This window comes from Phyllostomus discolor, chromosome 12, assembly GCF_004126475.2.
Source record: "Phyllostomus discolor isolate MPI-MPIP mPhyDis1 chromosome 12, mPhyDis1.pri.v3, whole genome shotgun sequence".
NCBI classification, from domain to species: Eukaryota; Metazoa; Chordata; class Mammalia; order Chiroptera; family Phyllostomidae; genus Phyllostomus; species Phyllostomus discolor.
In genome coordinates this window covers 20,444,813-20,472,810 of record NC_040914.2, presented here as the reverse complement: position 1 = coordinate 20,472,810, position 27,998 = coordinate 20,444,813, and the positions used below count along the sequence as shown (strand labels likewise).

General features: G+C 54.0%; 3 protein-coding genes across 9 annotated transcripts; 1 reads left to right on the top strand and 2 right to left on the bottom strand.

The window, feature by feature from the left end:
• DKKL1 (dickkopf like acrosomal protein 1) lies at positions 1–7,991 on the bottom strand. Of its 2 annotated transcripts, none has more exons than XM_036012536.1 (5): positions 7,920–7,991; positions 6,314–6,480; positions 5,705–5,845; positions 5,493–5,582; positions 1–423 (listed from the first exon to the last, which is right to left on the bottom strand). In XM_036012536.1, exons 2-5 carry the CDS (start codon positions 6,467–6,469, stop codon positions 91–93), a joined length of 720 nt encoding a protein of 239 aa, XP_035868429.1. In that variant the 5' UTR covers positions 6,470–6,480; positions 7,920–7,991; the 3' UTR covers positions 1–90. The 2 variants fall into 2 exon arrangements, with proteins under 2 accessions (XP_035868429.1, XP_028385700.1); XM_028529899.2 differs by lacking the exon at positions 7,920–7,991 and adding an exon at positions 6,732–7,858.
• A 35-nt stretch (positions 7,992–8,026) lies between these two features.
• Positions 8,027–22,921, top strand: TEAD2 (TEA domain transcription factor 2). Of its 3 annotated transcripts, none has more exons than XM_028530133.2 (13): positions 8,027–8,103; positions 9,652–9,889; positions 10,275–10,339; positions 10,798–10,860; positions 11,982–11,993; positions 12,161–12,268; positions 12,371–12,429; positions 15,381–15,445; positions 16,481–16,629; positions 19,086–19,259; positions 20,857–21,021; positions 21,683–21,835; positions 22,272–22,921. In XM_028530133.2, the coding sequence occupies exons 2-13, from the start codon at positions 9,658–9,660 to the stop codon at positions 22,383–22,385; spliced, it is 1,359 nt and encodes a 452-aa protein (XP_028385934.1). In that variant the 5' UTR covers positions 8,027–8,103; positions 9,652–9,657; the 3' UTR covers positions 22,386–22,921. The 3 variants fall into 3 exon arrangements, with proteins under 3 accessions (XP_028385934.1, XP_035868424.1, XP_028385933.1); XM_036012531.1 differs by having other exon boundaries at positions 8,079–8,143; XM_028530132.2 differs by lacking the exon at positions 8,027–8,103 and adding an exon at positions 8,150–8,447.
• On the bottom strand, positions 17,996–27,909 carry CD37 (CD37 molecule). 4 transcript variants are annotated; one of them, XM_036012535.1, is made up of 9 exons: positions 27,728–27,908; positions 27,549–27,621; positions 26,621–26,745; positions 26,434–26,508; positions 25,800–25,904; positions 24,890–25,123; positions 24,478–24,561; positions 23,359–23,485; positions 17,996–18,010 (listed from the first exon to the last, which is right to left on the bottom strand). In XM_036012535.1, exons 1-8 carry the CDS (start codon positions 27,797–27,799, stop codon positions 23,408–23,410), a joined length of 846 nt encoding a protein of 281 aa, XP_035868428.1. In that variant the 5' UTR covers positions 27,800–27,908; the 3' UTR covers positions 17,996–18,010; positions 23,359–23,407. The 4 variants fall into 4 exon arrangements, with proteins under 4 accessions (XP_035868428.1, XP_035868427.1, XP_035868426.1 ...); XM_036012534.1 differs by lacking the exon at positions 17,996–18,010 and having other exon boundaries at positions 23,113–23,485; XM_036012533.1 differs by lacking the exons at positions 17,996–18,010; positions 23,359–23,485 and adding an exon at positions 23,602–24,197 and having other exon boundaries at positions 27,553–27,621; positions 27,728–27,746.
• Positions 27,910–27,998: the final 89 nt, after the last annotated feature.

The window sequence follows — 27,998 nt, the reverse complement described above, 5'->3', positions numbered from 1 at the left end:
GTGCTGTTAGATAGAAGAACTTTATTTCTATATGGAGCTTGAGGTGGGGTTTGGTGGGGGGTACATACAGGTGTTCCTCTGTCCCTACCCCTATAGCTGCTGGGACGGTTTGAGAATGTACAGGAAGCGTGTCTTGCGGGCAGGCAGCTTGAAGTAGGAGGACCCCTGGGTCCCTTCTTGAAGGACTTCCTCTTGGGTCCCCTCGTGGAGCCCTTCCTGGATGGCCTGCAGGCGGTCCCGGATGGCCTGCAGGCGGTGCTGCTTCTCGCTGAGCCAGCGGTCACCTTCCTGGGCATTCTGGTGGGACCTTCGCTGTGTCAGCTTCACAATCCAGAAGGCCACTCGTGGATGAGGTTCTGGGTGGGTGCTGTCCATGGTCTTTGGGATGGGCACAAGGATCTCCTTCTCCTCTATCTTGGGTACCTGGGGAGGAGGGACGAAGAGACCCTCTGAAAGTCAAATGACAACCCAGTGGCATATTTAGCTCAGTCTGCCACCTACAGGACGCTTTGGGAATGAACAATTCTCTTCACAATTTACAAAGGACTTGGGTTAAAAATACTCTGAGGACCCTGGCGGGGTTGCTCAGTTGGTTAGAGCATCGTCCCAATACACCAAGGTTGTGGGTTCAATCCCTGGTCAGGGCACATATAAGAAGCAACCAAGGAATGCATAAATAAGTAGAACAAATCATTGTTTCTTTTTCTTTCTCCCCCTTTTCCTTCCTCTCACTCTCTAAAATCAACAAATAAAAATTAGCCCTGGCTGGCGTAGCTCAGTGGATTGAGCTCGGGCTGTGAACCAAAGTGTCACAGGTTCGATTCCAAGTCAGGGTACATGCCTGGGTTGCAGGCCATGACTCCCAGTAACCGCACATTGATGTTTCTCTCTCTATCTCCTTCCCTTCCCTGTCTAAAAATAAATAAATAAAATATTAAAAAACACAAAAATTAAAAAATACTCAGAGGTTTATAGACTATTTTGGGACTAAAAACACTTTGGAGGCTTCAAATGCACTTTGGGGTTTAAAACACCTGTGGGGATTACAACACATTTTTGGATTAAATGTCCTGTGAGGTTTGGAAAGCAGTTTGAAATGCACAAAGTACCCTCACTGGTGTAGCTCAGTGGATTGAGTGTGGGCCTACAAACCTAAGGGCTGCTGGTTCGATTCCCAGTCAGGGCTCATGCCTGGATTGCAGGCTACATCCCCAGTGGGGTGCACAGGAGAGGCAACCACATCGATGTTATTCTCCCTCTCTTTCTCCTTCCCTTCCCCTTTCTCTAAAAATAAATAAATATAATATTTTTTAAAAAGTTAAAACAATGCACAAAGCACTTGGGAATTAAAAGCTTTGGACATGACTAAAGAATCATGACCACAATTGTAATGTGATCCTTTTAAATTTTTTAATTTATTTTATTAATCAAGACTTTGACTATAATGTCATGATTGAGATGGAAATACATAGTCTCTGGATGTTGTCAGAAAAGCTTTAAGGAATTAAGCTTGACTTTAGGTGCTGAAAGGACCCCCCCCACCCCCAGCGTGGTACTTTGCTTATGTACATGGCTCATGGTAGTCTTTCCAGGTTAAGAATGAAAGTTGCTTCCCTGGGACATGGCAAAGGAAGAACCTCAAGACATTTGGGGGGACCTCAAGAACTTGAGGATTTCACCCAAACCTACACATATTGCAGGCAAAGCCTGGTGGGAACTGTGAGGCTTAGCCTCTTCACTCTCAAAGGTTAAAGCTCAATCTGGAGATTTCTTTTTTTTAAATTATTTATTGATTTTAGAGTGAGGAAGGGAGAGAGAAACATCAGTTTGTTGTTCTACTTATTTATGCATTTGTTGGTTGTTTCTTGCATATGCCCTAACTGGGTATCAAACTTGCAACCTTCGCATATTGGGACAATGCTCCAACTAAAGTGAGGGTGATTTTTATGGACAGAAATTGTGGCTCAATAAAATCTATACTGCACTGTTGTAGACATTAGACTCCAGTTCAATTCATTTTCTCCCAAGTTTTATTTCTTCACCTATAAACTCAACTGGATCCTGCATTTTTCTTGTTTTCTTAAATATTTGGCTACAACCCTCCAAAGTAATGTTTCGTTTTTCTCCCACCTGTTGACAAGGCAAACAACATCCAAAACCTAGGCCAACCAGCCTGTTGGGTGGGGGAGGGGTCCTTCAGTATTCTTGCCTGGATGCTTCCTTTCATCAGACCAGTCATCGTGGTTCTTGTCATTCTAACTTTTGCCTCAATAATATTAAGATTTATAACACAGTTTTTCTGCACCAGGTTACAAGCCCTACTTGTACTCTGGGAATCCTGCCTGTTGCTGACCCGAGACACCATCGCCACACCTCCTCATCCTGCCTCTGACACAGAGCAAGGGTCAATTGGCTCTGAAGGAAAACTCTGCCCCTCTTCAGCAGGAAGCTGCTGCAGAAGAGACCCTATGCCCCTTTCCCTTAAAGCACAGGTGGCAAACGCAAGGCCATGAGCCAAATCTGGCCCTCCGCCTTTTTTTTAATCCAGCCCAGCACCTTGTTTCTACTCCGTGGCAGTGCCAAGCTCTCACTTAACAGTTAAGGAGTAGTTACATTTATACAGTCCTAAAATTACATTCAGCCCTTTGAAGGCAACCACAAGGCAGAGGTGGCCCCTGGTGAAATGAGTTTGATACCCCTGCCTTAAAGAATTCAGAGCCAAGAATCCTTGAACGGGGTGATGCAGTAGGCAAGTAGACAGTCATGAGCAAAGCAGAAATGATAAGCCAGGTACAGGTTACTGGGGTGGAAAGACCTAGGTGCTTAGCACTGGGCAGAACTGGGAAAACAAGTATTGTTCAGTGGAACTTTGCCCCCTGGGTGGCCTTTCCTCCCCTAGCATATCACTGGTCATGTGGTTTAGACTCCCCCCTGACCTTTCCTTCCCTGACATGTTGCTAGCCATGTGGTGCCCACCCTTAGAGGAGAAACAAAGCGGGAGGAGAATACCCTCATATGACTCCCATATAAGCCCTTGCATGACCACCCCCTTAAGCATTAAGCCTTCAGGACAATGAAGTTCTGGCCCCTGTCAAATAATCTTAAGAACAAAGCCCAGGGTCTGTTGACCACAGAGACAGAGTTTTGGTCAAACTAGAGATATTATCTAGGCCTCAGTTGTATTTCAGCTCCAGGCCCAGAAAAGCAGCTGCAACCTGTGGCCATTGATTGAATCCTGGTCCAAATCAAATTAGCTTTTTAAAAATTATTTATTTATTTATTTATTTTTAGAGAGAGGAGAAGGGAGGGAGAAAGAGAGGAAGAGAAACATCAATCTGTGGTTGTCTCTCACACGCACCCTACTGGGGACCTGGCCTGCAACCCAGGCATGTGCCCTGACTGGGATTTGAACCCAAGACCCTTTGTTTGCAGTCTTGCTCTCAACTCACTGAACCATACCAGCCAGGGCTCAAATTAGCTCTTACAGACAGCCTTGAATATGGACTGAATTTCTGTTTGGTTCTTGCTACTCAAAGTATGAGCTGTGGACCAGTATTATCAGCATCATCTGAGAGCTTGTAGACATGCAAATTGGTCGGCTCCATTCCACCCGCCCAGACCCACTGAGTCAGCATGCATTTTGATAAGTTGAGTCCTGAGAAGTTCTGTAGGAGATCAAGATGGTTGAATTGTTTCCCCTCTCAATTAATATGTTGAAATCCATACCCCCAGGATCTCAGAATGTGATCTTTTTAAAAAAATTATTTATTTTGAGAGGGGAAGTGAGGGAGAAAGAGGAAAGAGCCATCAATGTGTGGTTGCCTCTCATGCGTTCCCCTTCTGAGGACCCAGCCCATTACCCAGGCATGTGCCCTGACTGGGAATCAAACCAATGACCCTTTGGTTTGCAGGCTGGCACTCAAACCACTGAACCACACAAGCCAGGCCTCAGAATGTGATCTTATTGGGCCCTAATCCAATATGGCTGGTGTCCTGCTTAAGCAAAGGGGAGGATGTCATTCAGACAGGGAGAATGCCATATGAAGATGAGACAGAGACGGGGCCCAATCTGCACAACAAGAATCGCCAAAGACTGTCATTAAGTCATCAGCAGGTAGGAGAGGGGCAGGGAAGAGACTCTCCCTCAGAGCCCTCAGAAGGAACCAACCTTGATCTCGGACACCTGACCTCAAGAACCATGAGACAATAAATTTCTACTGACTGAGCTAGCCCGGCAGTTAAGAGACAATAAATTTCTGTTACTTAAGCCACCCAATCTGTGGTACTTTGTGACAGCAGCCCTCAGAAACTGATACAGAGATGGCAGTTTGACATCAGCATGAAATATCTTGGTGTGAGAGTGGTCCTGTGGTCACAGGGAAGAATGCATTATTCTCAGGTGATATCTGCTGAAGGGTGAAGTGTCATGATGTCAATGATTTATTGTTGCATGTTTGGAAAATACAAAAGTAAAAATAAAGTAAATGTGGTAAAATGTTAATGGGCGGTGAATCTAGGCCAGTAGTTCTCAACCAAAGTATGGAAACATTTTTGGTCTTCACAGCTGGTGGGGGTGGGGGTGTGGGTGGTGCTTCTGCCTAGTGGGTAGAGGCAAGGGTGCTGGTAAACATTTGACAGTGCACCGGATGGCCCTGTGCATGGATAAGAACAAAGATTATCCAGCCCTGGCTGGTGTGGCTCAGTGGACTGATGACTAGCCTGCAAACTAAAAGGTCACTGGTTCAATTCCCAGTCAGGGCACATGCCTGGGTTGCAGGCCAGGTCCCTGGTGGGGGGGTTCTTGAGAGGCAACCAATAGATGTATCTCTTGCATATTGATATTTCTCTCCTTTCCTTTTTCCCTCTCTTCCCCTCTCTCTAAAAATAAATAAATAAAATCTTTAAAAACAAACAGATGAAAACAAGCAGAAGATGATCCAGCCCCCAGATTACAATGGTGGCAAGGTTGAGAAATCTTGCCCTGTAGTGAAAGGAATACAGCCCTGGCAGGTGTGGCTCAGAGGACTGAGCACTGGCCTGCGAATCAAAGGGCCACGGGTTCAATTCCAGGTCTAGGGCACAAGTCCAGGTTGCAGGCCAGGCCTCCAGTAGGGAGTGCATGAGAGGCAACCACACATTGATGTTTCTCTCCCTCTCTTTCTCCCTCCTTTCCCTTCTCTAAAAATAGGTAGATAGATAGATAGATAGATAGATAGATAAAAGGAATACAGATATATTTACTGTATGATTTTCCCCCTAACTTTTCAGTAGATTTGAAATTTTTGAAATAGAAATCTTTGTGTGTGACAAGAGAGAAGCCTAAGGGTTTGCCAAGCTCTTGGAGGTTCTTCAAACGTTTTAGGGTCACAAATTAAGTCCTTTGGGGCTAGAATCACCCAAAGGTTCACAAAGGTGAGGCACACAAAGCATTTAGGATTCATAAAGCACTTTGGAATGAAAAGTAGGGTGGGGAGGTGGGGGCATGTCCTAACCTTTGAGTCACTCTCCAAGTTCTCTCCTCGCTCGGTGGATGCCACCATCTTCTCGGAGACCAACACCGCTCCTGTGCTGTTGTCAGTCACCTGTGAAGATGCAAGGAAAGAGTGAGAGCAAAACTGTTTTCCTCCTCTGCCCTCCTCCAGGAAGACACTGCAGCATGAGGGATCCTAGGGAGACTCCAGGAGGCACTTCCCAGCATACGCACCTTGTCGATCTGGAGGTGGCTGGAGAGAGTGTTGTTCCCCAGCTGGCGCTCCTGGTTCTCCTCTTGATGATAGTTCCTAGGGAGGCCCTGAAGGTCCATGGGGGCAGGGAAGAAGCTGTCTGTGCCCTGTAGCAGGTCATCCTGGGGCCAGAGGAGGGACAGGTGCGTTGCTGGACCTCAGGCCTTCCCAGTATTACCTTCAGCCCTTCCAGCATGCCCTTGAGGCCTTGCCATGTCCCTTCCACCCCCTTCCCTCTCCATCTTCTGACCTTTAGGGCTTAACTAAGTCACCTCCTGCCCTCACCCCACACCTGTTCTCTCTCTATTCTCTACCCCATTACCTTCCTCATGCCCTACTGTCTCTCTGTTCCTATCCTACCTTTCATTCTCTTGCCTCTATCCCACCTCCCTCTCTGCCTGTCTCCCTCCTTCTCTCTATCTCTCCGTCTCCCTGTCTCCCTGTGTCCCTTTGGCTCCTCTTCCTGCCTGTCCTGCCTGGCTGCGACCCGTCTCCCACTATCTCCCCGAATCCCTTCTGCCCCTCAATCTTCACCTGTTCCCGTCCCTCTTCTCTGGGACTCCTTTTCCCTAACCCCTGCCATCGCTCACTTTCAAGAAAAGCCCGATGAAGTCTTGGAGTAGTCTTTGGAGGCCTAGAAAACCCGAGGAAGTCTCCTGGGTGTCAGCATCGTGGATGGGGGCTGCAGTGGAGGGGGGCATCAAGGTACAGGGGAGCAGCAGCAGCAGGACCAGCGCGTGCCTCATTGCGGGGAAGGCTGTAGGGGTCAGAGCCCGACCCAAGACAATCATGCCTTTCATCCCTTGCCCAGGTTTTATTCTTTGTCCAAGCAACTCTCCCTGCACCGCATCGAACCCATTTTCCCCTCCCGTTTCCTTCTACGCTCACTCCCTCCAACGTGCCAGGGCCCGCGCGTCCTCCCAAGCCCTGGCTCTTATGAGTTTTGCCTCAAACACCGATTTAATTCCTTTCCTTCCCCTACATTCATACCCAGATATAATTTCTCACCTTCTCCTACGCCCCACCCCGTCTTCTGGGCCCCGCCTTTATGCTAGACCACAGTCCAGACACCGGACTCTCAGACTTGGGCCGTCCACGGACTGTTAAATCCAAACAGTTCTGGTCTCGAGGCCAAACGGGATACCTGGAGCGTTGAATGAGCTCCGCGAGCACCTAGCGGTTCCCCTATTGTCTGGTCACGCCCCCATGTCTGACCTCACTCGCTAGCCGAGCCCTCTATTGGATAGTCACGCCTCTATTCTTCGTTAATCACGCCCCTTGGGCCTGCCTCACGTTCACAGCTGGTCACACTCCCTCATTAGACCACGCCCCTGACGTTTGACCTCAGCGCTGGAGATCCAGGTCTTGAGTATATTCAGGCCTGCCTATCTGGCTCCAACCGCAAGTGGCCACGCCCCCTGTCCTAGAGCCACGCCCCCACACCTGGGCCACGCTTCTGTGCTCCAGACCTTGCCCCTAGCGCCCTCGGTTCCATTCCTAGGATCCCTCTGCCCTTCCGGTTTGCCCTCTCCTTACTTTTGTATTTATTTCTGAGAATTTCTCCGTGTCACTTCTCAGAAACGATTAACGCACTCAACAGAGAGCAATGTAGGGATGCTGAACTGAGAGCCGTCTTTGGTTCCACTAAACAGCCCCACCCTCTCTGGAAACCCGAAATCCGGTCATATGTTCCAGTTTCCAAGAACCTGGGAATCAGGGCTCTCTTCCCTCTCAGGTCCCCAGAGTCCGGACCCCAGCCTCTTTCAGTCCCACGAGTTTGAAGACTCAGCCCCTCACGCTGCAGGCACAGAGTATCTCTCCCTGCCTTGGGGCAGCGCCACCTGTTGTCCACTAGCGCGTGTGCGTGTGGGAGTCTCTTTCCAATAAACTCCCGGTCGTCTGGCTCAGGACTCTTAACTCTGGTGAGGTCACAAGGAAAACCGTTGTTATGGAACTCAATCAAAGCACACCTTCATACTTCAGTCCTCAAATATACTTTAGGCAGATCAGGAAAGAAGCTTTTGTGCTCCTTTCACTTCCACATCCCCCATACACAAATTACAGAGGGCCCAGAATCCAGGCCCACAGTCCCCTCCTCCCTCAGACGGAGAAGTCCGGACCATCTCCACCGCTCCTCTCCCAGGAATCTAAGCATAAGAATCCTGAAGTTGCTCCCAGACCCCAGCTAGACTTTACTTTTCCTTTGCCAAAGCAAAAATCCTCCCCCAAACTGTCACCGTCAGATGCCCCTACCCACTGTCCGGCGTCCGGGCCCGCCCCCCCTCCGGTCCCTCCCACTTTTCCCAAACAAAGCTCCCGGGCAACTTTCTCCTTCTGCAGCGCCCCGCCCGCCCGCGGCTCCCCAGCCCCAGGCCGGGAGGTAGGAAGGCGCCGGCGGGAGTCGGGGATCCTGCTTTGGGGTGTGTGAGTTGGGGTGGAAAGTTACGCGTTAGGAGGTTAAGTGTTTGTGGGACCGTCTCTGAATTGCATGCTGCCTTCTTTTTATCCGGGGGCTGGAGTTTGCGGTCCCGATCGAGTCCTAAGTGCGGGGTTGGAGCTTTCGCCGGAGTTGGGGTGTCTGCTGATGCGTCTGAGTTTAGGAGTGTGCGCCTGCGAGTGGGGGAGGACAGGGGACTTTGTTGGGTGTGTGTGGGATGTGAGTATTCGCGGCGGTGTCGTTTGGAAGCGAGAAAGGACTCTGCGTGTTTCTGACCGAACTGATTCGTGTGTGTCATTTGTGGGGGGCCCGGTCCTCCTCAGGGAGAAAGGGGCCTCCAGGGTGGCCGAGGGAGGGCTGCAGAGCTTTCTGGATCTTCAGTCTTGTCTCTTCGGAGGTTTGGGGCCTGGGGAGGGAAATCAGGGGGACCCTTCTTAAACGGCTCCTCCGTCCCTTTGTCTGACCACATGGGGGAGAGCTGGGCTGGGATTTTGGCCTACGGGGGTCCTGAACGCCGCAGCGCCATTGGGCTCGGCCTGGGGTCTTTGTCTGTCTCGGCCGGGACTCCAGGGTCCGCGGGAGGAGGGGGATGGGAGCATGGACTCTTGAGTCCTGGGAAAGCTGTGGAAGACGTGGAGCCGCCAGGGAGGCGGGATCTGACTGTATTGGAAAAAGTTTTCTTCCCCTGTTCCCGGCCTCCGGAAAGTCACTGGGAACTGGAGTTGGATCCGAGCCCACGGCGCCGGGGGTGGGGGTGGGGGGAGGGGCGGGGCCGAGGGCTTGAGGGGAGGGCCTTCGTTGGCCAGCCCCTCCCCTGATGGGGGTTGTGGGAAACTGGGGGAGGGGATGCCTGGGCCCTTTGTTCTGGCTCTCCTGATGGCAGGGCGCCCTTGCCCCCCCAGTCTCTGGTTCTGTGTGTCTTTCCTGATGTCCACTTGAGTTTCTGCCCTGAGTCCCTGTCCCGCTCCCATCTGGGTCTCTGTCCTTGACTCCCTCTGAGCCTCTGTCCAACACCCTCTGTGTCTCCGGCCCTTTCTCTCTAGATCTCTGTCCCCCTCCCTCTGGGACTCTGTTCCCCTCTGTCTGGATCTGCCCTTCAGCCTCACTGGGGCCTGTGCCCCTTCCTCTCTTCCCGCAGCTGCTGCTCCCATCCCCGCACCTGTTCTTGGGGGTGGGACTAAGATCTCACCCGCACCCTCCTTTCCTGCCGCCAGGCCCTGACTTCTGTCTTTTTAAACCAGTAATCCATACCCAAGTGCATGGCCCTCATGGGCCCTACGCATTACTCTGGGGTCTTCAATACTTCATCACAACTCAGGCTTCCCTGGAAAGCCAGAGAACACTCTTCACCCTAAGCTTCTCCAGAAATCCAGCCCCCTTCTCCAGGGCCCCTCCTCCCTCAGGCCCCGGGGTCCGGGCCCCCCCCCCCTCCGAGCCTGAGGTCCTTCTGGGTGGGTCGGGGGAAACTGGCTGAGCTCTGTGTCCTTCCAGGCCCAGATGGGAGAACCCCGGGCTGGGGCCCCCCTGGACGATGGCAGCGCCTGGACAGGAAGTGAGGAAGGAAGTGAGGAGGGCACCGGGGGCAGCGAGGGGGCTGGGGGAGATGGAGGCCCAGACGCGGAGGGCGTCTGGAGTCCCGACATCGAGCAGAGCTTTCAGGAGGCCCTGGCCATCTACCCGCCGTGCGGACGCCGGAAAATCATCCTGTCCGACGAAGGCAAGATGTACGGTGAGTCCAGCTGTCTCTTTTGACCTGGCCTCCGCTGATTAAGAAAAAACGATAAACATTGGGGAGTTTTCAACACTGCTCACATTAAAGCATTTTGTATCCTCACGATGACTCGGGCAGGAGCTTGCATCCCATTTGCACACGTGGGCACACATCTCAGAAAACCTAAGCGATTTGCCTAAAGCCACGAAACTAGTGTGTGGCGGAGCTGGGATTTGAACCTAGGCAGTCTGACTCCTAACCGTGCAGTCGTAACTCTGCTTCCACCGAGCTCCCAGCTAGCTGTGGACCTCTGGGAACTGTTGCTTCTCTCTCCTTCCCTGGTGTCCTCTCTGTTGGGAAGTTCTGCTGAAGGTCTAACTCTGTTCCATCTCTGACTCCTCAGGTCGGAATGAACTGATTGCCCGCTACATCAAGCTGAGGACGGGGAAGACCCGAACTCGCAAACAGGTCTCAGGACTGACTTGTGGGCTTCTGTCTGGGGCAGGCTTATCTTCTCAGGGCCATACTAGTGTGGGCAGGTTCAGGTTCAGGGAGGATCTGGTTCACGTGCTTTTGCCTGTCTTCTTGGCACCCCTGTGAGTACGCTCTGTGCCTGTTTGGTCCAGTTCTCTTGGCGGTTGTGTGAGAACCTGAGGAAGAGAGCCAAGGAGCCAAAGCGAGAAGGGTGGGGAGGGGAAATGAGACCCGGATTTGCTGGGTCTGGGGAAGATCAGAAGTGTCAGTGAGAAAAGAGTGACCCTTTTGGTCACATCTGTGTTGGCATACTCCTGAGACAGCGAGCATGTTGGGTGTGTCGTGTCTCATGTTCCAGTAGCTCCTTGGGGCGCCCGGAGGGAGGGGAGGGGCGGGGAACGCCGGAGGCGAATCGCTCGGGCCTGAATCTCCTCCTTTGCCACTCCCTCCAGGTCTCTAGTCACATCCAGGTTTTGGCCCGAAGGAAATCAAGGGAAATCCAGTCCAAGCTCAAGGTAGAGACCAAAGGAGACATTCGGAGAGGGCAACAAGGGCCCAGAGAGAGGGGACAGGGGCTCAGAGAGAGAGGACAGGGATTTAGAGAGAGGGGGACCTGGAGGGAGGGGACAGGGACTTAGAGGGGGTAACAGAGATCCAGAGAAGGCGGACAGAGAACCTGGGTGCAGGACAGAGACCAATACATGGGAATGGATCCACACAAAAGGGTAGACAGAATAGGGGGAGCAGAGACCCAAGGTAGGCGGGTTAGCGGCGCAGCAAGCGGGGGAGGGGTGGATCTCGACCCTGGGGTCTGGAAAGATCCATAGACAGAGGGGTGCAGGGATTTAGCTTGGGAAAGGCAAGAAGGATGGGGTGCCGGGCCTCTCCTCCAGCTACTGCTGTCTTCTGCCTTCCTCTCCTCTCTCATCTTCCCTTTTGCTCTTCCTGGCGTCCTCCTCGCTGTTTCCCGCCTGGGCTCTGCGGGTCTCCTCCTGTCCTGCTGGTTCACCTTCCCCTTTCCCTGTCCCCGTGTGGCCTGCCCATTCGTTCGGCACCAGATCATTTCATCTCCTTTCCGAGCTCTTGACATCCCCGTTCGTTTCTTGCTCCCCTGCATGTCCTGTTCTTCTGGGCCTCCTGAGTATGGAGTCTCTTCTGTCTGTCTCTTTCTTTGGATGTGGGGACCACCACTTCCTGTTCCTTTCATTTGTACCCAGAAGCCTCCCGTCCCTTTCTCTCTAGGTCTAAACACCTTTCCTCCGGTCTTGTCTGGAGTTCTCTGTTCCCCTCTGTCCTGTCCTGGCTACGAAACGTTCACCGCCTATCCCCCGCCAGGGTCTGAAATTCTCATTTCCTGTTGCCTGCTTCTCCGGAAACCTTCACTTCTGTCTGGCTTTTTATTGACTTAGAAACCCTCATCACCGTCTTTTATTCTGGGCTTTGGGAACCTCTTTTCCTGTCTGCGCCTGGCCCCCTCTTTTGCATATTCGTCCTTCATTCTGCCTTCCTCTCCTTGCCCAGCTCAGGGTGGCGGGGCTGTCAGGTTGACAGGGCAGCAAGGTGGGGTGTCCAGGCCTCACTTCCTAAATCATGTTTTCTTTTCTTCTTTGCCATCCTCCCCCACCCCCACGGGCAGGCCCTGAATGTGGTAAGTCCCATTGCCCATCCTCCCACCCACCTCCTGAACCCAGACATTCCTTTTCCTTGAACCCCCAACTCTGACCTCCCCATGCTTACCCTGCCCTGTCATTGTCCCCACCCTCACTGTGGCTACTGGAACTCCCCATTGACATGACCCTTCGACTTCTCCTCCAGGACCAGGTTTCTAAGGACAAGGCGTTCCAGACAATGGCCACCATGTCCTCGGCCCAGCTCATCTCGGCCCCTTCCCTGCAGGCCAAACTGGGTCCCACTGGTCCTCAGGTGGCTTGGGTTGGGGACTGTGGGGTTCAGGGCTGGAGGGTGGGGGGTGCAGTTTCAACAGGGGACTAACTGGCTGATCCCCCACCTTTGTCTCACCTCCAGGCCTCTGAGCTTTTCCAGTTTTGGTCAGGGAGCTCTGGGACCCCCTGGAATGTTCCAGAGTAAGTACTTTGTGTTCTGCCTCTGCACCCGTCTCCCACCTCCACTCTCTCCCACAGGCCTTTCTCACCCCACCTCCCAATTCCCAGCTGCCCTGCGAACAGGGATTCTGGAGCCAAGCTACCTGGATTTGAACCCAGGCAGGAGGGTGAGGGGATGATGGTCTGGCTAGAGAGGAAGACTAGGATACTGAGAGGGGCCGGGCAGGGAAAGTCAGGAGGAGGAGGGGGATGGTGCTGGGGCCTGTTGGGCTGAGAAGGAGGGAGGGGACAGGGACAGCGCCTGAGCTCTGGCTGGTGCCTGGGGTTGGTGGGACTGTCCCGAGATGTGCAACCCGGGGGAGGAGTGTGTTTGGGAAAAAGTGAGCTCAGCTGGGTCTTGATGAACGTGGGAGGCCGGGAAGATGTCCATGGGGACAGTGGCCTTCTAGTGAGGTTGTCTGGGCCCCAGAGGCTCATGGGAAAGGCAGCTGTAGGTCCAGAGTCTCCTGGAAGGGTTGAATGGAGCCCCAGAGGCTCATGAGAAGGTGTGTTCTCATAGAGGTGTTTTTGTGGTCTGAGCAGGGGTCCTTATCTTCTCTCAGAGTCAGAAGGAAGAAAATGGGCCTCAGAGGTAAATAGGAGTATCTTTTTTTATAAAGATTTTATTTATTTATTTTTAGAGAGGGAAGGGAGGGAGAAAGAGAGAGAGAGAGAAACATCAATGTGTGGTTGCTGGGGGTCACGGCCTGCAACCCAGGCATGTACCCTGACTGGGAATCAAACTTGTGACACTTCGGTTTGCAGCCCATGCTCAGTCCACTGAGCTACGCCAGCCAGGGCTTAGGAGTGTCCTTTTTAGCCATGAGTATGAGCCAGTGAGCCAGTGTCTGAGAGGGCCATGAGGGTGACAGGATATGTGCCTAGCCTAGAATAATGGAAATGGGCTCCAGGGGCACATGGGAAGTACAGTTTTGGGCCCAGAAAGGAGTCAGTGGGTCTAGGCTGCGTGCCTCTGGACCGTGAGGCAGGAGGGTTGAGGGTGTTACCAGAGAAGGAGTAAGTGACAGGCTATGGGATCTCCAGGGTGGGAGAGAAGAGAGTTCACTGGGAGGGTGCTGTGGGGTGGGGACACAGGAAGGGTCCGAACAAATCCCCAGAGCTGAAGGAGCCACAGGTGTGCTGGGAAGGAGGCTGATCTGGAAGGAGGGTAGTTCAGCAAGCACTGCATGGGTCGCTGGGGCTCCGCCTCTCGTGGAGCTGTCAGTCAAATTGGGGAGATGGATGTGCATTAGATCACGTGCAGACACAAGATGGAAGGGCGTGCGTGATGTGGTGTGAAGGTCCTGGGGTGAAGAGAGAGGTCTGGGGATTCCTTTGAGGATACAACATTGAAGGCTGAGTAGGACTTCGCCAGGGGAAGGGTGGGGATGGGAATATTTTAGGCAGAGCGAACAGCATGTGCCAAGGCCCTGAGGTAGGGAAGTTGGATGGGTTTCACAAACTGAGAGAAGGCCAGTGTTAAGCCATTGGTCAGTCAGTAAAATGTTTACTGAGCAGCTATTAAGTGCCTATTACTCTGCTTGCCTTGGGGACATATCACCGAACAGGTTAGAGAGAATTCCTGCCTTGTTGGAGCTTTTATACTTGGAGAGGGGAGGAGACAGACAGTAAACATGTAAACAAGGATATCAGTGTCAATAAGAGGGGAATAAATGTGGAAAATACAGCAGGGTGGGTGTGCTGTATTTAGACAGGAGTCAGGAGGGCCTCTGAGGAGGTGGCGTGTGGGCAGTGGCCTGGTGACAAGAGGTTAAGTCTGTGGTAGGGTTCTGGAGTTTGGATTTCAGACACAGGATGGCAAGGACTAGGTCAAGGGCCTTGGGAGTCAATGCCTGAAAGCCCCTGGAATTTGTATCTTTCTGATCTTGATCTTTGGACCCTTGGCTTCTTATTGACCTCTGACCTCATGCCCCCTGACCTCTGACCTCTCAGTCTCCCCACCACCATCTCCTGGGATACTAATAGGTCATTGGCCTTTAGAGATATGCCATCAGATACTATAGCCACTAGCCACATGAGGTTATTGAAATTTAAGTTAATTCAAATGAAATGAAATAAAAATTTTGGTTTCTTAGGCAGTGGTCATAGGTCATGTGGTCATTCATCACATGTGGCCAGTGGCTACAGTATTGGACGGCACAGATATAGAACATTTCCATCATCAAGACTTTTTTAAAAAGACTTTATTTATTTATTTATTTATTTTTAGAGAGGGAAAGAGAGGGAGAGAAACATCAATATGTGGTTGCCTCATATTGCACGTGATTCCTGCACATCCCCAAATGGGGACCTGGCCTGCAACCCAGGCGTGTGCCCTGACAGGGAATTGAACCATCGACCCTTCAGTTCGTAGGCCGGCTCTCAATCCACTGAGCCACACCAGCCAGGGCTCACTGCAGACATTTCTGCTGGACACAGTGCGTGGGATTCTGTTGTGAAGCTGCCTCACCCCAGGGTTTGGCCTGATGCCCCACCTCTGGGCTGCTGGTTGTTTTCTCCCCACCCTTCTGACCCTTCAGCCTCCTCTTTCTCCAGACTTCCTCTTCTTCTCTCCACCTGTTGAGACTCCATTTCTGTTCTCTTTCTGCCATTTTGTGAGAGGTACCCCACTATCATCAAGACCCCAGGCTTCGTGGTTGGCACTGACCTGGTCCAAGCCCAGGCTGCACTGCACCCAGCTGTGGGACTGGGTGGGCCCACTGACCCCCGAGTGCCTCAGGTCTCTCTTGTGCAAGTGAGAAGAGCAGTAATCACACCTACATCATTGGTGTGATGCTTTGATAAACGTGTTCACCTCACATGTAGCACAGGGTCCAGCTTGTTCCGACCCCTCAGTACATGGTAGCTGGTATGATCAGCATCGTGATTAGCATCATTCCACCCGCTGACCCTCAGCTTCCTTTTTCCCTCAGTGTGAAGCCATTCTCGCAGACACCGTTCTCCTTGTCACTGACTCCCCCATCTACTGACCTCCCAGGTAAGAGTCTGCTCTTCACCCTCCCTGGTCTCCTGTCTCTCTTGTCACCCCTGTCTTTCCTTCAACCTTCCATGCATCGGGGGACACATTCCTAGTGACGTCCAGCTCTGAGGCAGGGTGTGTGGGGGTGTGGAAGGATGAGTGACAGAATTTGTAGCCGGTAAGAACATGGCATCTGTAGCCGGACATGCTGGGTTTGTGTTCGTCACTTGCTAGCCTAAGGGACACTGGGAGGTGTATTAGTCAAGATTCTTTCAGCTGCAAGTAACAGAAACTCAAGTCAAGCTAGATGACAAAAGCAACAACAGCAGCAACTAAGTGGAATTTATTGGTACCAGTAACTAATATTTCAGGAGTTAGAGCTTCAGGTATGGCTGGATCCAGGGGTTCAAATGGTAGCATCAGGACTTGTTTGGTTCTTCCTTCTTCTGGTGGCTTCATCCTCAGGCAGGCTCTGCCCATCTGGCTGCAAAGTTGGCTTCCAGAAATCCATGCTGATGTGGTCCTGTGAATTTACATTAATAAAATCACACTTAGGTTCCACAAACTCATCAGTTAGGAATACTCTTGGCTGCAAATAACAATGCTCAAATTAATAGTGCCATAAATAAAAAGGTTTTAATGATTCAACATAACAAAAATCTAAAGGTGGGCTGCTAATGTGCTGGCTGAGCAGTTAAGCAATATCAAGACTAGTGTCTCTATAGGTCCCTTGGCCTCTGCTCACTGAGATGGCTACAGTGACTCCAGGCATCATGTCCCAAGCTGGACTTGACAAGAACCAAAAGCTTTTGCCTCCCAAAGTTCTGTCTTTTTCATTCAGGAAGAAACTCCTTCCCAGAAGCCCCCGAGCAGATTTCCCCTAACGTCTCATTGGCCAGGACTGTGTCACATGGCCACCTCTAGCTGCAAGGGAGGCTGGGAAAGTGAGTATTTAGCTTTTTCAGCTTCTAAGTGGAGGCAGGCAAGAGAGAACAGTGCTTGATATATTCCATAAATGTTAGCAATTTTTATTGTTTGTTCTTCTTTCTCTAGGGTACGAGCCCCCCCAAGCCCTCTCACCCCCTGCCCTGCCCCCACCTGCCCCATCACCCCCAGCCTGGCAGGCTCGGGCCCTGGGCACTGCCCGGTTACAGCTGGTGGAATTCTCAGCCTTTGTGGAACCCCCGGATGCAGTTGACTCTGTGAGTGCAATTCTGGGACAGTCGCTGTGGGTGTTTTGGAATGTAGATGGTTATGGGAAGAGAAAGGATAAAGTAGTGGTTCTTAGGCTTTAGCGTGCATCAGAATGATGTGGAGGGCATGTTAAAATGCAGATTGCTGAGCCTTACTCTCAGAATATGCGATTCAGTAGGTTTGCTGTGGGGCCTGAGAATTTGCATTTCTTACAAGCTCCCAGGTGATGCTGCTGCTGCTGGTTGGAGGACCACACCCTGACAGCTCCTAGCATAGAGGAACTGGAAGGTCATGAGGTCATGGGTTCAGGAGGTCAGAGAAACTCTCCAGAACATAATTTATTCATTCATCAAACACTTCTGGGTGCCCACTGTGTACCAGGCTCTGGGGGGCACACCGGGAACTTGCAAAAGCAGATCTTGTTTCTAGGTTCGAGCTTTTTCTGAACTGGGGTGGAGACAGAGGCCATATGAGTCAGGGTGAGCTGACAGAGGAAATAACCCCAACACCTAGGGACTGAACATCACAGAAATTGCTCACTCGTGTCGTTTCAATGTGGGTGGTCACCAGGAGCTTTCCACACAGTGATGTGGAGAATCTATGCTTCTTCCATTTTGTGACTCTGCCATTTTCTAGGGTTTCAGAATCTTCTGCTGGATTCTCTGCATCTGGCTGGCAGATGGTGGAAGGGAGAGAGCGAGATTTTATAGGTCTGGCCTGGAAGTGGCAACTATCAGGTCTGCTCACACCCCATTGGCCAGGATGTAGTCATGTGATCACACATAACTGTAGAGGAGTCTGGGAAATGTAGTTGAGCTGTGTGGAAAGGAACTAGGGTTTGTGAACACAGTCTGCAGTAGCCACACAAAAACCAATTACTCTATATAGCGGTCTTGGTAAAACCTGAGTCAGACCAGATTAAAATCCTCCCATCTCACTTGGAGGAAACGCTCAAGTCCTTTATTTGCCCACAAAGTTCTGCACGATCTGACCCCCGTTCCTGCTTTGCCCTCACCTCCTGCACTCTCACTCTCTTTTGCCCTGCCCTGACCATACTGGCCTCAGCACTGTTTCTCAAACACGCCAGGCCCACTCCGGCTTCAGAGCCTTTGCATCTGTTGCTCCTGCTGCCCGGCATGTGCTTTCCTGGCTCTCCCCCCCCACCACCCGTGCCTCCATCCGGGGTCCTGCTTGATTATCCTCTCAGGCTGGCTTCCCCAGACCGCCTTATGGAAAACACGAACTGCCATCCCTCCCCACCCCGTTACTATGCTTTATCAGGGTTTTTTTCATAGCATACATAACTCTCTGCAATTTGTGTTATCTGTAAAATGATTAAAATTTTTTTCTGCCTCTGCCAGTAGATTGTGAGCTCCAGGAGATCAGGGACTTGACCTTGTAGCTCTGGGACCCAGAGTAGTGCCTCTGGACAGTAAATTCTCGTTAGCTGTCTGTTGAATAATGAGTATGTGCTGGGATGGGGGAAGGTCAAGTTTTTGTGGGTGTACAGAGGTGTGATTCTGCCTGGAGAACCAGGGAAGGCTTCCCTGAGGTGAGACATTTGAATTGCGCTTTGAGGGTTACCTAGGAGTTTGCCGTGTGCAGAACTGGATGTTTCAGGCACAGAGATGCAAACGGTGTTGCAGCCATCATGGTAAGAAGTCACTGACTAGTGTGGGAAGCTGGTGAGGCTGTGGACAGGTGGGCAGGTGCCGGTTCTGGAGGAGCTGGCATTGCCAGGCTGAGGGAACCAGACTTTCTCTCCTGGTAGCGGGGAACCATGGAGGTGGTAGGGAGATCTGGTCTGTTTGTGGTTAGTGGAGGCTTCCAGAAAGAAGTAGATGTGCGTGATCTGGAAAGATGGAGGAGGATTTGTATCAGAAGAAAAGATGGGGAAGGTTTCAGGATATGGATTAGAAGTGAAGAAATAAGAATGCCAACAGAGAGGAAGTCTTGGTGTGGGCTGTGTGGACTCCCCTCCATCCATCCATCCATCCATCCATCCACTGATGGAAGATTTATGAACAACTGTTCAAAATATAGGTGGGTGGAGGGGTTTGGGCTTTGTCCTAGGGGCACTGGGGAGCCATGGGAGGATTATGAGCAGGAGACGTTGAGGGTCAGCTCTGGAGCCATGTGCCTGATGAACCGGGGAGGAGAGACTGGAGGCTGGGAAGCCACACAGGAGGTGGGATTGAAAGTGGGAGAGGACAGGGCTACGAGGACGGAGAGCAGGTGGCAGGGCAGAGAGTTGAGCTGCAGGGACAGGGCTTGGGGACTGAGGTACTGTGGGAACGAAGGGGCAGAAGGGAGTGGGGACAGTGCCTGGGAGTTGGGCGCCATGTCTGGGTGGAGCTGGCTGTCAGGAGCTCTGGGGGCGGCGACAGGGGTATGAGGTTAGCTTGGGCAGTGTGGGCCACGGCTCCCGCCCACCCCCCCTCACCTGTGGCTATTCCCCCCCCAGTACCAGAGGCACCTGTTCGTCCACATCAGCCAGCACTGCCCCAGCCCTGGAGCGCCCCCCCTCGAGAGTGTGGACGTCCGACAGATCTATGACAAATTCCCTGAGAAGAAGGGGGGTCTGCGGGAGCTGTACGACCGTGGGCCCCCCCATGCCTTCTTCCTGGTCAAGTTTTGGGTGAGTTCTGCCACCAAAACCAGAAGTGCTCACACATCACATGGTCTCCCAGCGAAGGCCTCTGGCTCCACCAGGCCAACCTGGTCCCAGAGTATCAGCCCCCTTTGCCATAAGGGGAACTAAGGAGTTTGGCCCCCGGGGACCAGTGTCAGTGGAGGGACAGGATTGGGACTTCCCCTGCTCCCGCTAGACTCTGCCACACCCAGTCCTGTGACTGCTATGGCCCTGGGGGTTGTGTCGTTTCAGACTCCCCTACCTCCCACCCGACCATACCAAGCCTGGTTGCTAAGGGATGCCCTCCCACCTTAGCAAATGGAGTCCTGGAGAGGATGGCCTCTAAGACGGATGCCAAGTCCCGGCAGATCCTGTTGTTAGAGAATGCCTGGCCATGAGGATACCATTTAAGGGGCTGGGGAGTGGCTTCGTAAAGTCCCCTGTTTATTAAACAGTCATTTATTGAGTGCTTACTATACACAATGCCAGGTGCTATGTGTATAATTGTGAGAAAGAAGGTCCATTGGGGTCTTTCTTTAGCCTATTTGGTTTTGTGTCCAGCACAGTGGCTGATGCTATAGAGCTTCACTCAGTGTGGTCAGGGGGGTGTTTTAGCTCTCACGGTAACCAGGGCCTACTTACCGTAGAAGGGTCTAGTCTCTGAGAAGGAAGCCTGCTGAGGGCCTGAAGTTTGCTGGCCTTGCTGGACCCAAGAGACAGGGGTTAGGAAGGGCTCCAGAGTGTGAATTGGAGGCCCGAGGTGGCTCTGGGCATGTGCTGTGGAGGCGGTAGGCATTGTCAGGGCTTAACACAGGCCTCGCAGGTCCCAGGTCTGGAGAGCTGCCCTTAGAAGCCACCAGAATCTGTAGGGATGCGTGGGAGCAGCTGGAAAGGCCTCCCTTTTTTGTCTGGCTTCACAAGGCCCCGCTGCCAGGCTGAGGGGTGGAGTCAGGCCTGGACCACCCTGGAGAATGACCTGGTCAAGTTGAAAATGAGGAAGAGGAAGAGGCGTGCCTTCCAGGAGGCTTAGGCCACAGGCATACGAGGTCTTGCACTTCATTAGACCCCACCTGGCATAATGGCCCATCTTGGCCACGGGGGGTCGAGGAGGGGTCTGACCTCTGTGAATCAGCTGAAAGGGCCCAGGAGAGTGTTCTGGTGAGGAGTGAGGGTTCCCTAGGCCCCGTTGCTAGGGAGCAGCCCCTTGTCTTAGCAACCGGGGGGGGGGAGGCCTCTGAAGAAGAGCCTCCGGTTGCTAGGGAGTGATGGCCTCCTTAGTAACCAGGCCCTTAGAAGGGGCTGGGCCCTTGAGAGGAGGGTGTCAGGAGCGAAAAGGTGAATCCCAGGGCTCCTTTAGCAGGGGACTCACTAGGGAGAGAGAGTCAGGGTCATTTGGGGGGCTCAAACTTCTGCAGCAGCAACGGAAGGGTGGGTCTTCTCCAGAAACTGGCCCTTGGAGAGGTGGGGACTTGGAACACAGAGGAAGCGAGGCCGGCAACTACAGTGGCCATGGGGCAGAGCTGTCACATTAGAAGAGTCCCCACCGTGTATAAGGGATGTCCCCTCCACCTTACACCTGTCACCTGTGTCTCTCCACCCCCAGGCGGACCTGAACTGGGGTCCGAGCGGTGAGGAGGTCGGGGCTGGCGGCAGCAGTAGCGGTGGCTTCTATGGTGTGAGCAGTCAGTATGAGAGCCTGGAGCACATGACGCTCACCTGCTCCTCCAAGGTCTGCTCCTTCGGCAAGCAGGTGGTGGAGAAGGTGGAGGTGAGGCCAGAGGGGTGGGGCTCTGGGCAGGCTGACACTTTGGGGGTACAGACTCAGTGGACCCACAGCCACAACAGCTCCGGCTTTGGGGGAGTCTTCATGGTGGGGTGGGGCAGTGTCCCAGACTCAGGCATTGGGGGGCTTAATGCATAGGCTTCGAGCTGATATGGCATTCTAAAGTCGCAGGTAGGGATCAGTTTGAGGGTGCAGAGGTGATGAGTGGGACAGATTTACAGTCACAGGTTCGAAAGGTTCTTCTGAATCTAGAAGAACTCATAGGGCAAGGAAGTTCAGGGATCATAGTTAGGTTGCAGAAGACTTGCGTGGTCTTAAGTTCAGAGGTCAGGGAGTTTGGAGGTCTCGTTGAAGGGTCCTTGGAGGGTTTGAGGGTATTGGAGATCAGAGTTCAGAGGTCATGAGGGTTCAGAGCATGGCTTTGAGGGGCTGGGGGGTCTCTGGTTTGCAGGCTTAGTGGTCCTGGGTTGGATACCCGAGGGTTCAGTGTTCCGTGTCCCGTCACTGCCAATGGGGCCGTGGAAGAGGGAAGATGGCAGTGGGGAGTGGGTGTGGCACCCGCAGGGCACAGAGTGGGGCTGGGTTCCTGGGGTGACCCCTGTGTGTCTCCGTCACTGTCCTCTCCACTCCCCACCCCCTGGCTCAGACGGAGCGTGCCCAGCTAGAGGATGGGAGGTTTGTGTACCGCCTGCTGCGCTCGCCCATGTGCGAGTACCTAGTGAATTTCTTGCACAAGCTGCGGCAGCTGCCCGAGCGCTATATGATGAACAGTGTGCTGGAGAACTTCACTATCCTCCAGGTGACGTGCTGGGGCTGGGAGTGCCCCCACCAGACTCTTGGCCCCAGGGGCCCTTTCTCCTGGGGAGCTGGTGCAGTGGGGACCCTGTGGTTGATGTTTGGCTTAGGGGGTCCCTTTACCCAGGGAACTGATGTGGTGGGGTCTCTGCAGCATGCTCATGAGGGATCCCCCTTCCCTGGGGAAACTGACCAGGAGGACTCATGGTGGATCCTTAGCTAAGGGGATCCCCTTTACAGGGAACCTAGCCTTGGTCCAGGAAACCTGATATGGTGGGGTCCCTTTCACGTTTGGGAAACTGATCTGGGGCCCTCTTTCACCTGGGGAATGTGATGTGGTGGGGACCCCTTTTCTGGGTATCCCGTGACAACTGAGGAGGGGCACAGTGGTCCCTTCTCTCTCTCCCAAGCACAAACCCCTCCTCCTGGCCCCTTGGCAGGTGGTGACAAACAGAGACACCCAGGAGCTGCTGCTGTGCACCGCCTACGTCTTCGAAGTCTCCACCAGTGAGCGAGGGGCCCAACACCACATTTATCGCCTGGTCAGGGACTGAAGGGGGACCCCGGAAGTGGATCAACCCCGGGAGGAAATACCCTCCTCCCAGGAAGGACCTCCAGCTTTCCTGGGGCTTCTTATTTGGGGAGGGGGCTGCTCCCTGGCAGGAGGGACCTTGAAAGCTGGGTGGTGAGTTGAATGGGCTGGGACTGAGAGGAAAGGAGGGCTTCTGATCACGGGACCTCGCAGGGGTGTGTGAAAGGGATGGATCACTCCGGAGCATCAGGGACTGGGGACAGGAGCAGCCCTGAGGGTAGAGCACTGGTTTCTGAGTCTCTAATTGGGGCGGGGCGGGGGGGCATCCCGGCCCCCACGGTTCTGGATGTGTTGGAGGGCCCTAATTGCGGACTGGCTTGTCCTCTCTGTGTTTCAGCCCCCGCCCCCCAAATCTGCCTCTCCTTCCCACCCTCACACCCTGTGACCCTGATATTGAATATTGAAGGTTAATCCTTTCTGTGCAGGAGCAGAGCCAGCTGGGCCCTGGAAATGTGTGTTGTTGTTGTTTTTTTAATATAACAAGATATTTATAAATGGTGTTAGAATCATGACTTGTTTCTCAGCTGGGCAAGCAGTGGGGTGAGGCTGTTTAATGTCATCCCGTCTTCTACATGAGCCATGGGCTACTGTATTGTCCATCTGCTCCACGCCGCACCCCCCCCCCCACCTCCCACCTCCACCTCCCACTCCCAAGTTGTCTTGGTTTGTGTATTGACAGAGGATAAAGCTATTTTACCAAGACTCAGGGGATTTATTTGAGGTTTGGGTGAAAATAATCTTGTGGGAAGTGGTAGGCTGACAGATGAGTCAAAGAAATGAGGTATCTTTGGGGGCAGGAAGCTGGTGGCAGGAAGCCCCAGGTCCCACGAGATTGGGGACAGCAGTGGGGCAGGCAGACACCTGGGTCCCAGGGGGGAATGAGGAGCCCTAGGGCTCAGTGGCTGGGGAGAACTGGGGATTAAACAAATATTTACAGGGGTATGGGAAGAGGCCGGCCGGGTGGGTCTCTGGGGAGGGCGGGGCCTAGCGGTACCGGGCGAGCCTGTCGTAGAGTTGGTCCAGGTTTCTGCACAGGAATATGGACAGCGACATGAAGCCGAGCTACAGAGAAAGGAGACGCCATCAGAGCGGCGGAGAGGGGGTGGCGACGAGAGCGGGGTGGGGTGGTGGGGTTCTCAAGGAGGAAAGTCGAGGGGTGGGACCGGGAAAGAAAAGGAGGCCGAGAATGGGGCGGGGCGGGGCGGGGCTAGAGGGAGAACCGGGACTGGTGGTAAAGATGAGGTGTAGGACGGGAGTTTGGGGCAAGATGAGAGGTGGGGTTAAGGGTAAAAGGGCTGGAGGTCATGGAAGGGCCGGGGGCATGGGACTAGGGTGGGATAGGAGGAACCCAGCTGCGTCTAACGCAGGTCTAGAGTCTGCAAAGGAGTGAGATCAGGAGCAAGCCCAGGGTCCTTTATTTTGGAGGCTCATCTGTCTCCCTTTCTGCCTCCGCCTGTAATTCTGTCTCGGCCTCCACCTCCGCACCCGTGCTCCGGATCTCAGGCTGTTCCTCATCTTGCTCCCAAAGCGGCCAGGGCCCCAGGGCCATGGGCAGCTTGCCCTGTGGGACTTTGTCCACCCAGTTGGGGCAAGCATCCGCCATGCCCCAGCCACCCCACAGACTGCCGCTACGCCCGCTGCCGCTCTGCACGCCACCGCCATCGGCGCTCAGGCCGGGCTCGGGGCACCAACCGTCGGCGGCCGGCACCTGCGGTGGCGGGTCCCCGCGGAGCGCTCTGCGTGGCACTAGCAGGGTCAGCCCCGCCACACTCACCTGCCGGGAAAGGGGAGGGATATTGCGGCCAATAGAAGGAGGTTGATCGGCGGAGGAGAGCCAATGGGAGCCTCGCGAGAAAGGGTGGGATAGCTCCCTGAGTTCAACCAATCAGGGCTCACAGGCTGGGTCTCACCGCAGGTGGAGCGGCAGAAAAGCCTGTATTGGCTGACGCTCTAGCACTCGGGCCACTTGCGCCAGAGGAGGACGTGCATTTGGGGCGGAGCTATTTGGGGGTTGATTGTACAGCCAATCCCGAGTGAGGGTGAGACCAGATTACCTCGAGTAGACCGACGCCCAGACAAATGCCCACGATGGAGATGAGGTTGTTGTGCAACCACTTCTGCAGGCTCCGCGAGCAGCCCTAGGAATGCAGAGAAAGGTTAAAGTTAGGGCTTTTTCTGGGCTTCGCTCTCGCCCCTCTTCCCTAGTGACCAGCGTACTCTAGTCTCTTCTCGGGGATCAAGCCCACTCCTCCCTACATCAACATCCCAGATCCACCCCTTTTCTCTAGGCCATGTCTTTTCTTAGAACCCACACCATCTACAGGCTCCGCCCCTCGGGTTGTATAGTTCTACCTCGTAGCCCCACCCTCCTAGCAGATCCCATCCATATGCTGTGGCCCCGGCTTTTGGGGGGACCACGCCCCTCCCAGCAGGTCTCCCCTTTCGGTAGGCCGCTTTCTTTCCCACCTCGCGATAGGTATTGCTGTTTGCAGGGACCGTGCAAAGCTCTGTACTGTGCTGGGGCCGGGCCAGTGGTCCAATTTGGCTGAACTGGGTCGGGGAGATCATATCCAAGACTGAGGAGTCGTTGGTCACCGATGAGTTACGGCAGGAGCAGGGCACATGGTACACCGACTCGTTGCTGCTCAGGCTGGGGACACGGTACCAGTCCTCAGGAGAGTTCCAGCCGCAGCAGCGCAGCTGGGAGAGGGACAGAGTCAGAGGGGCCAGGACTGGAGGGACACTAGATAACTTTGGGGGATGAGGGGAACAGGTGGTGATGGTCTCTTTGGGAGCAGAGGGCTGAGTAGTGGGTGCAGGACGGAGGACCGTGGGCTGGGCTGGGGTCAGTCACCACAAGGCCAGGGCTAGGGGACATTAGGGGAACATGGGGTTGGGAGAAACAAATCACCAGGCGACCTGCGGCTGGGGAGAAGCTGCAGAATCACCTTGGGGACGGAAGACTAGGTGGCAGTACAATTCAGCCTCAGGGGTCAGGTGGATGGGAGGGCGGGGCCACATCAGTGACCAGGGAATAGAGTCTCAGGAGAGCTGGACCCTGTGGGACCCAGAGTCACTAGGGGCAGGGAGTGGGATCACACTAGTGGGATCTCCGCCTTGGGGTAGAGGCTGGAGTCTCCTCGAGGCAGGGGACAAAGCCTTTTCAGGGTCTGGATGGGGGAGGCTGGCAACTGGGCCACATGGGGGCCAGTTATTATGTGAGGCCAGGTCAGGCATGGCAGTAGGTGGGTCGGGTAGATAGGGTTACATCAGGGTGCCGGGACAGGACAGAGTCTTCTCCAGGTAGAGGGCAGAGCCACATTGGATCCCCAGAGCTAGAAGGGGGGCTGCTCCTGGAGCCAGGGCACTCACAAACCTGAAACTGCACATAGTCCCAGCTCTCCTCTGCCTCGGTATTCTCCGGGTTGGCATAGTAGTTCTGGATCGTCTCCTGTATGATGTCCTTCACCTTCCGCTCCAGCTGAGAGGCTGAGAGTGAGGATGGACCCCCAGTGCCTCCCCACCCCATCTGCGCCCCACCTACTCCAGCCACTCCCAGCTCTCTCAGCCCCAAGGGGTCCCTGAGCATCTGTACGCCAGCACTGGGTCCTCACTGAATGACTACCTGTGTCTTTGTTCCTCAAAACCTCTCTCTGCTCATTTCTGTTGTGTTTGTTCCTCTCGCTTTTTCCTGAGATCTCTCATCAGGTGTCTGTGTCTCCCTCCAAGCCTCTGCTTCTCTGAGTGTTTTCTCCTTCTTTTGTTTGTTTGTTTGTTTCCCTTTGGATCTCATCTCTCTTGCTATATCTGTCTTCCTCTGCGTAGGTCTCTCTCTGCCTGTGTCCACCTGTGTGCCTCTCTGTCAGTCTCTGCGTCTGTTCTTTGTGGCTCTGTTTCTCCCTTCTGCCTTTCTCTCTTATTTCTCTGTGTGTCAGTCCCTGTCTGCCTCTGTTTCTCTTGCCACCCCCCCACCCACTGGCTGCTGGGGGTGGGGGGGCAGGAAAGCTCACCCGGGTCCGCTGAGTGGAGATGAGGATCCCCAGGGTGATCTGCGTGACAAACAGGAGCAGCAGTATCCCAAAATACTGAGGGGCAAGGTAGAGCAATCAGGCTGAGCATCTCCCCAGGTCGCAGGGGTTCTATTTGAGGGGGGAAAAGGGGCGGTCCCAGGAGACGGAGCAGGGGGGAGGCACTCACCAGGCCCAGGAGGCAGCGGAGCTCCTTCAGGGCCCCCAGACAGCCCAGAAGGGCAAGGCCCATGGTGAGGATTCCTGAGATGGCCAGGGCCTTGGACCAGATCTGCAGGGGCATGAAGGACAAGCCTGGGGGGGAGGATGAGAGACGGTGACGTTGGGTCTTCCGCACACAACTCCAGGCAGACCCTTTCCCCACCTGCGCAGTGGGGAGCAGAATCCTGGGAGGCCTGTTTCTGGGCTCCTGGTGCATCTGCCCTGTGCTGAGTCTCTGCCCCTCTCCCTCCCTTCCGCTCGCAGTCTCTCCTTGCTTTCCGTCCCTCTTTCCTCCTCCAGCTCCTCCTCACTCTGGGAAGTTTCAGCCCCATCCCTTGTTCTGGGACACTGCCCACTGGGATAAGCCCACTGGACCTCCCTGAGGCCTAAGGGATTATGATATCTATTTCCTGGGGTTGTTCCGAGGGAAACCCCAGGGGGCCTGTGCTCAACCCAGTCCTCAATGCAGGGTGAGTACTTATTCAATAGAAGCTACCAAGAGTGTGACTATTGCCCCATTGTCATTTTCCTACTATTATTATTGGTGTTAGAGCTGCACTTCTACTTCCTTGCTGTGTGAGGCCCCCATGTGAATTCCCTGCTCTCAGCCTCAGGAGAGGGTTCTGGGAGGGTGAACTGAGCCCCTGCAAGGGATCTGACCCAGAGGAAAGGCCGGAGGAATGACTATTGTTATTCTCACTGGTGCACATAACTCATCTGTTGGAGGACGACACCGAGACTTGGAGAGGCGCGGCAGCAGGGCCTGGGAGCTGCCCAGGGAGCTGGGTGCCGCGGGGGCTCCCTGGGACAAGGGAGACCCCAGGAGACCACCTGCGGGGAGGCTGGGTCCATGCGTGCTCCAGGAAGGCCCTCCCAGACGGCCCCGGCCCCCTCACCCACAAATGACACGAAGCTGGTCTTGTCCACAAGGATCCAGATCCCGAAACAGAAAACCAGGCTGCCGAGGACCTGGGCAGGGAAGATGAAAACAAGGCGGTGGGCAAGGGGGGACACGAGGTGTGGCGGCTGTGGCGAGGACGGGGTGCCCAGGCTGGGTGGCCAGGAGACAACTCACAAAAAAGAAGAGGTTGAAGACGAAGAGGAGGTACTTGATGAGGCTGAGGCAGCTTTCCTGGGCCGAGGACATCTTCGCCTGCAGGGGTGAGTGCCCGGAAGAGGGGTTGGCAGCGGGGAGAGAGGGAGAAAGGAGCCTTGAACAGCACAGGGAGAGGCTGAGAGACGGAGAAAGGAAGAACACAGAGAAAGAGGAAGTGCCGGGTAGAGCCCCACCCCCTCCCCCTTCACACTAGGTGGTTTGACTGTGTCTCTCTCACCCACGCCACTGG

What these genes read in the sequence shown, in the direction of transcription:
- DKKL1 (XM_036012536.1), bottom strand. Translation starts at nt 6,469, where the DNA reads ATGAGGCACGCGCTGGTCCTGCTGCTGCTGCTCCCCTGTACCTTGATG. An exon ending in TCATCGGGCTTTTCTTGAAA is followed by an intron (nt 5,846 to 6,313) that starts GTGAGCGATGGC and finishes CTCTGGCCCCAG; the next exon opens with GATGACCTGCTACAGGGCAC. An exon ending in GCCACCTCCAGATCGACAAG is followed by an intron (nt 5,583 to 5,704) that starts GTGCGTATGCTG and finishes GCATCTTCACAG; the next exon opens with GTGACTGACAACAGCACAGG.
- TEAD2 (XM_028530133.2), top strand. Translation starts at nt 9,658, where the DNA reads ATGGGAGAACCCCGGGCTGGGGCCCCCCTGGACGATGGCAGCGCCTGG. An exon ending in CCCCGGATGCAGTTGACTCT is followed by an intron (nt 16,630 to 19,085) that starts GTGAGTGCAATT and finishes TTCCCCCCCCAG; the next exon opens with TACCAGAGGCACCTGTTCGT. An exon ending in TCTTCCTGGTCAAGTTTTGG is followed by an intron (nt 19,260 to 20,856) that starts GTGAGTTCTGCC and finishes CTCCACCCCCAG; the next exon opens with GCGGACCTGAACTGGGGTCC.
- CD37 (XM_036012532.1), bottom strand. Translation starts at nt 27,799, where the DNA reads ATGTCCTCGGCCCAGGAAAGCTGCCTCAGCCTCATCAAGTACCTCCTC. An exon ending in TCTTCAACCTCTTCTTTTTT is followed by an intron (nt 27,622 to 27,727) that starts GTGAGTTGTCTC and finishes TTCCCTGCCCAG; the next exon opens with GTCCTCGGCAGCCTGGTTTT. An exon ending in TCCGCTGCCTCCTGGGCCTG is followed by an intron (nt 26,509 to 26,620) that starts GTGAGTGCCTCC and finishes CTTGCCCCTCAG; the next exon opens with TATTTTGGGATACTGCTGCT.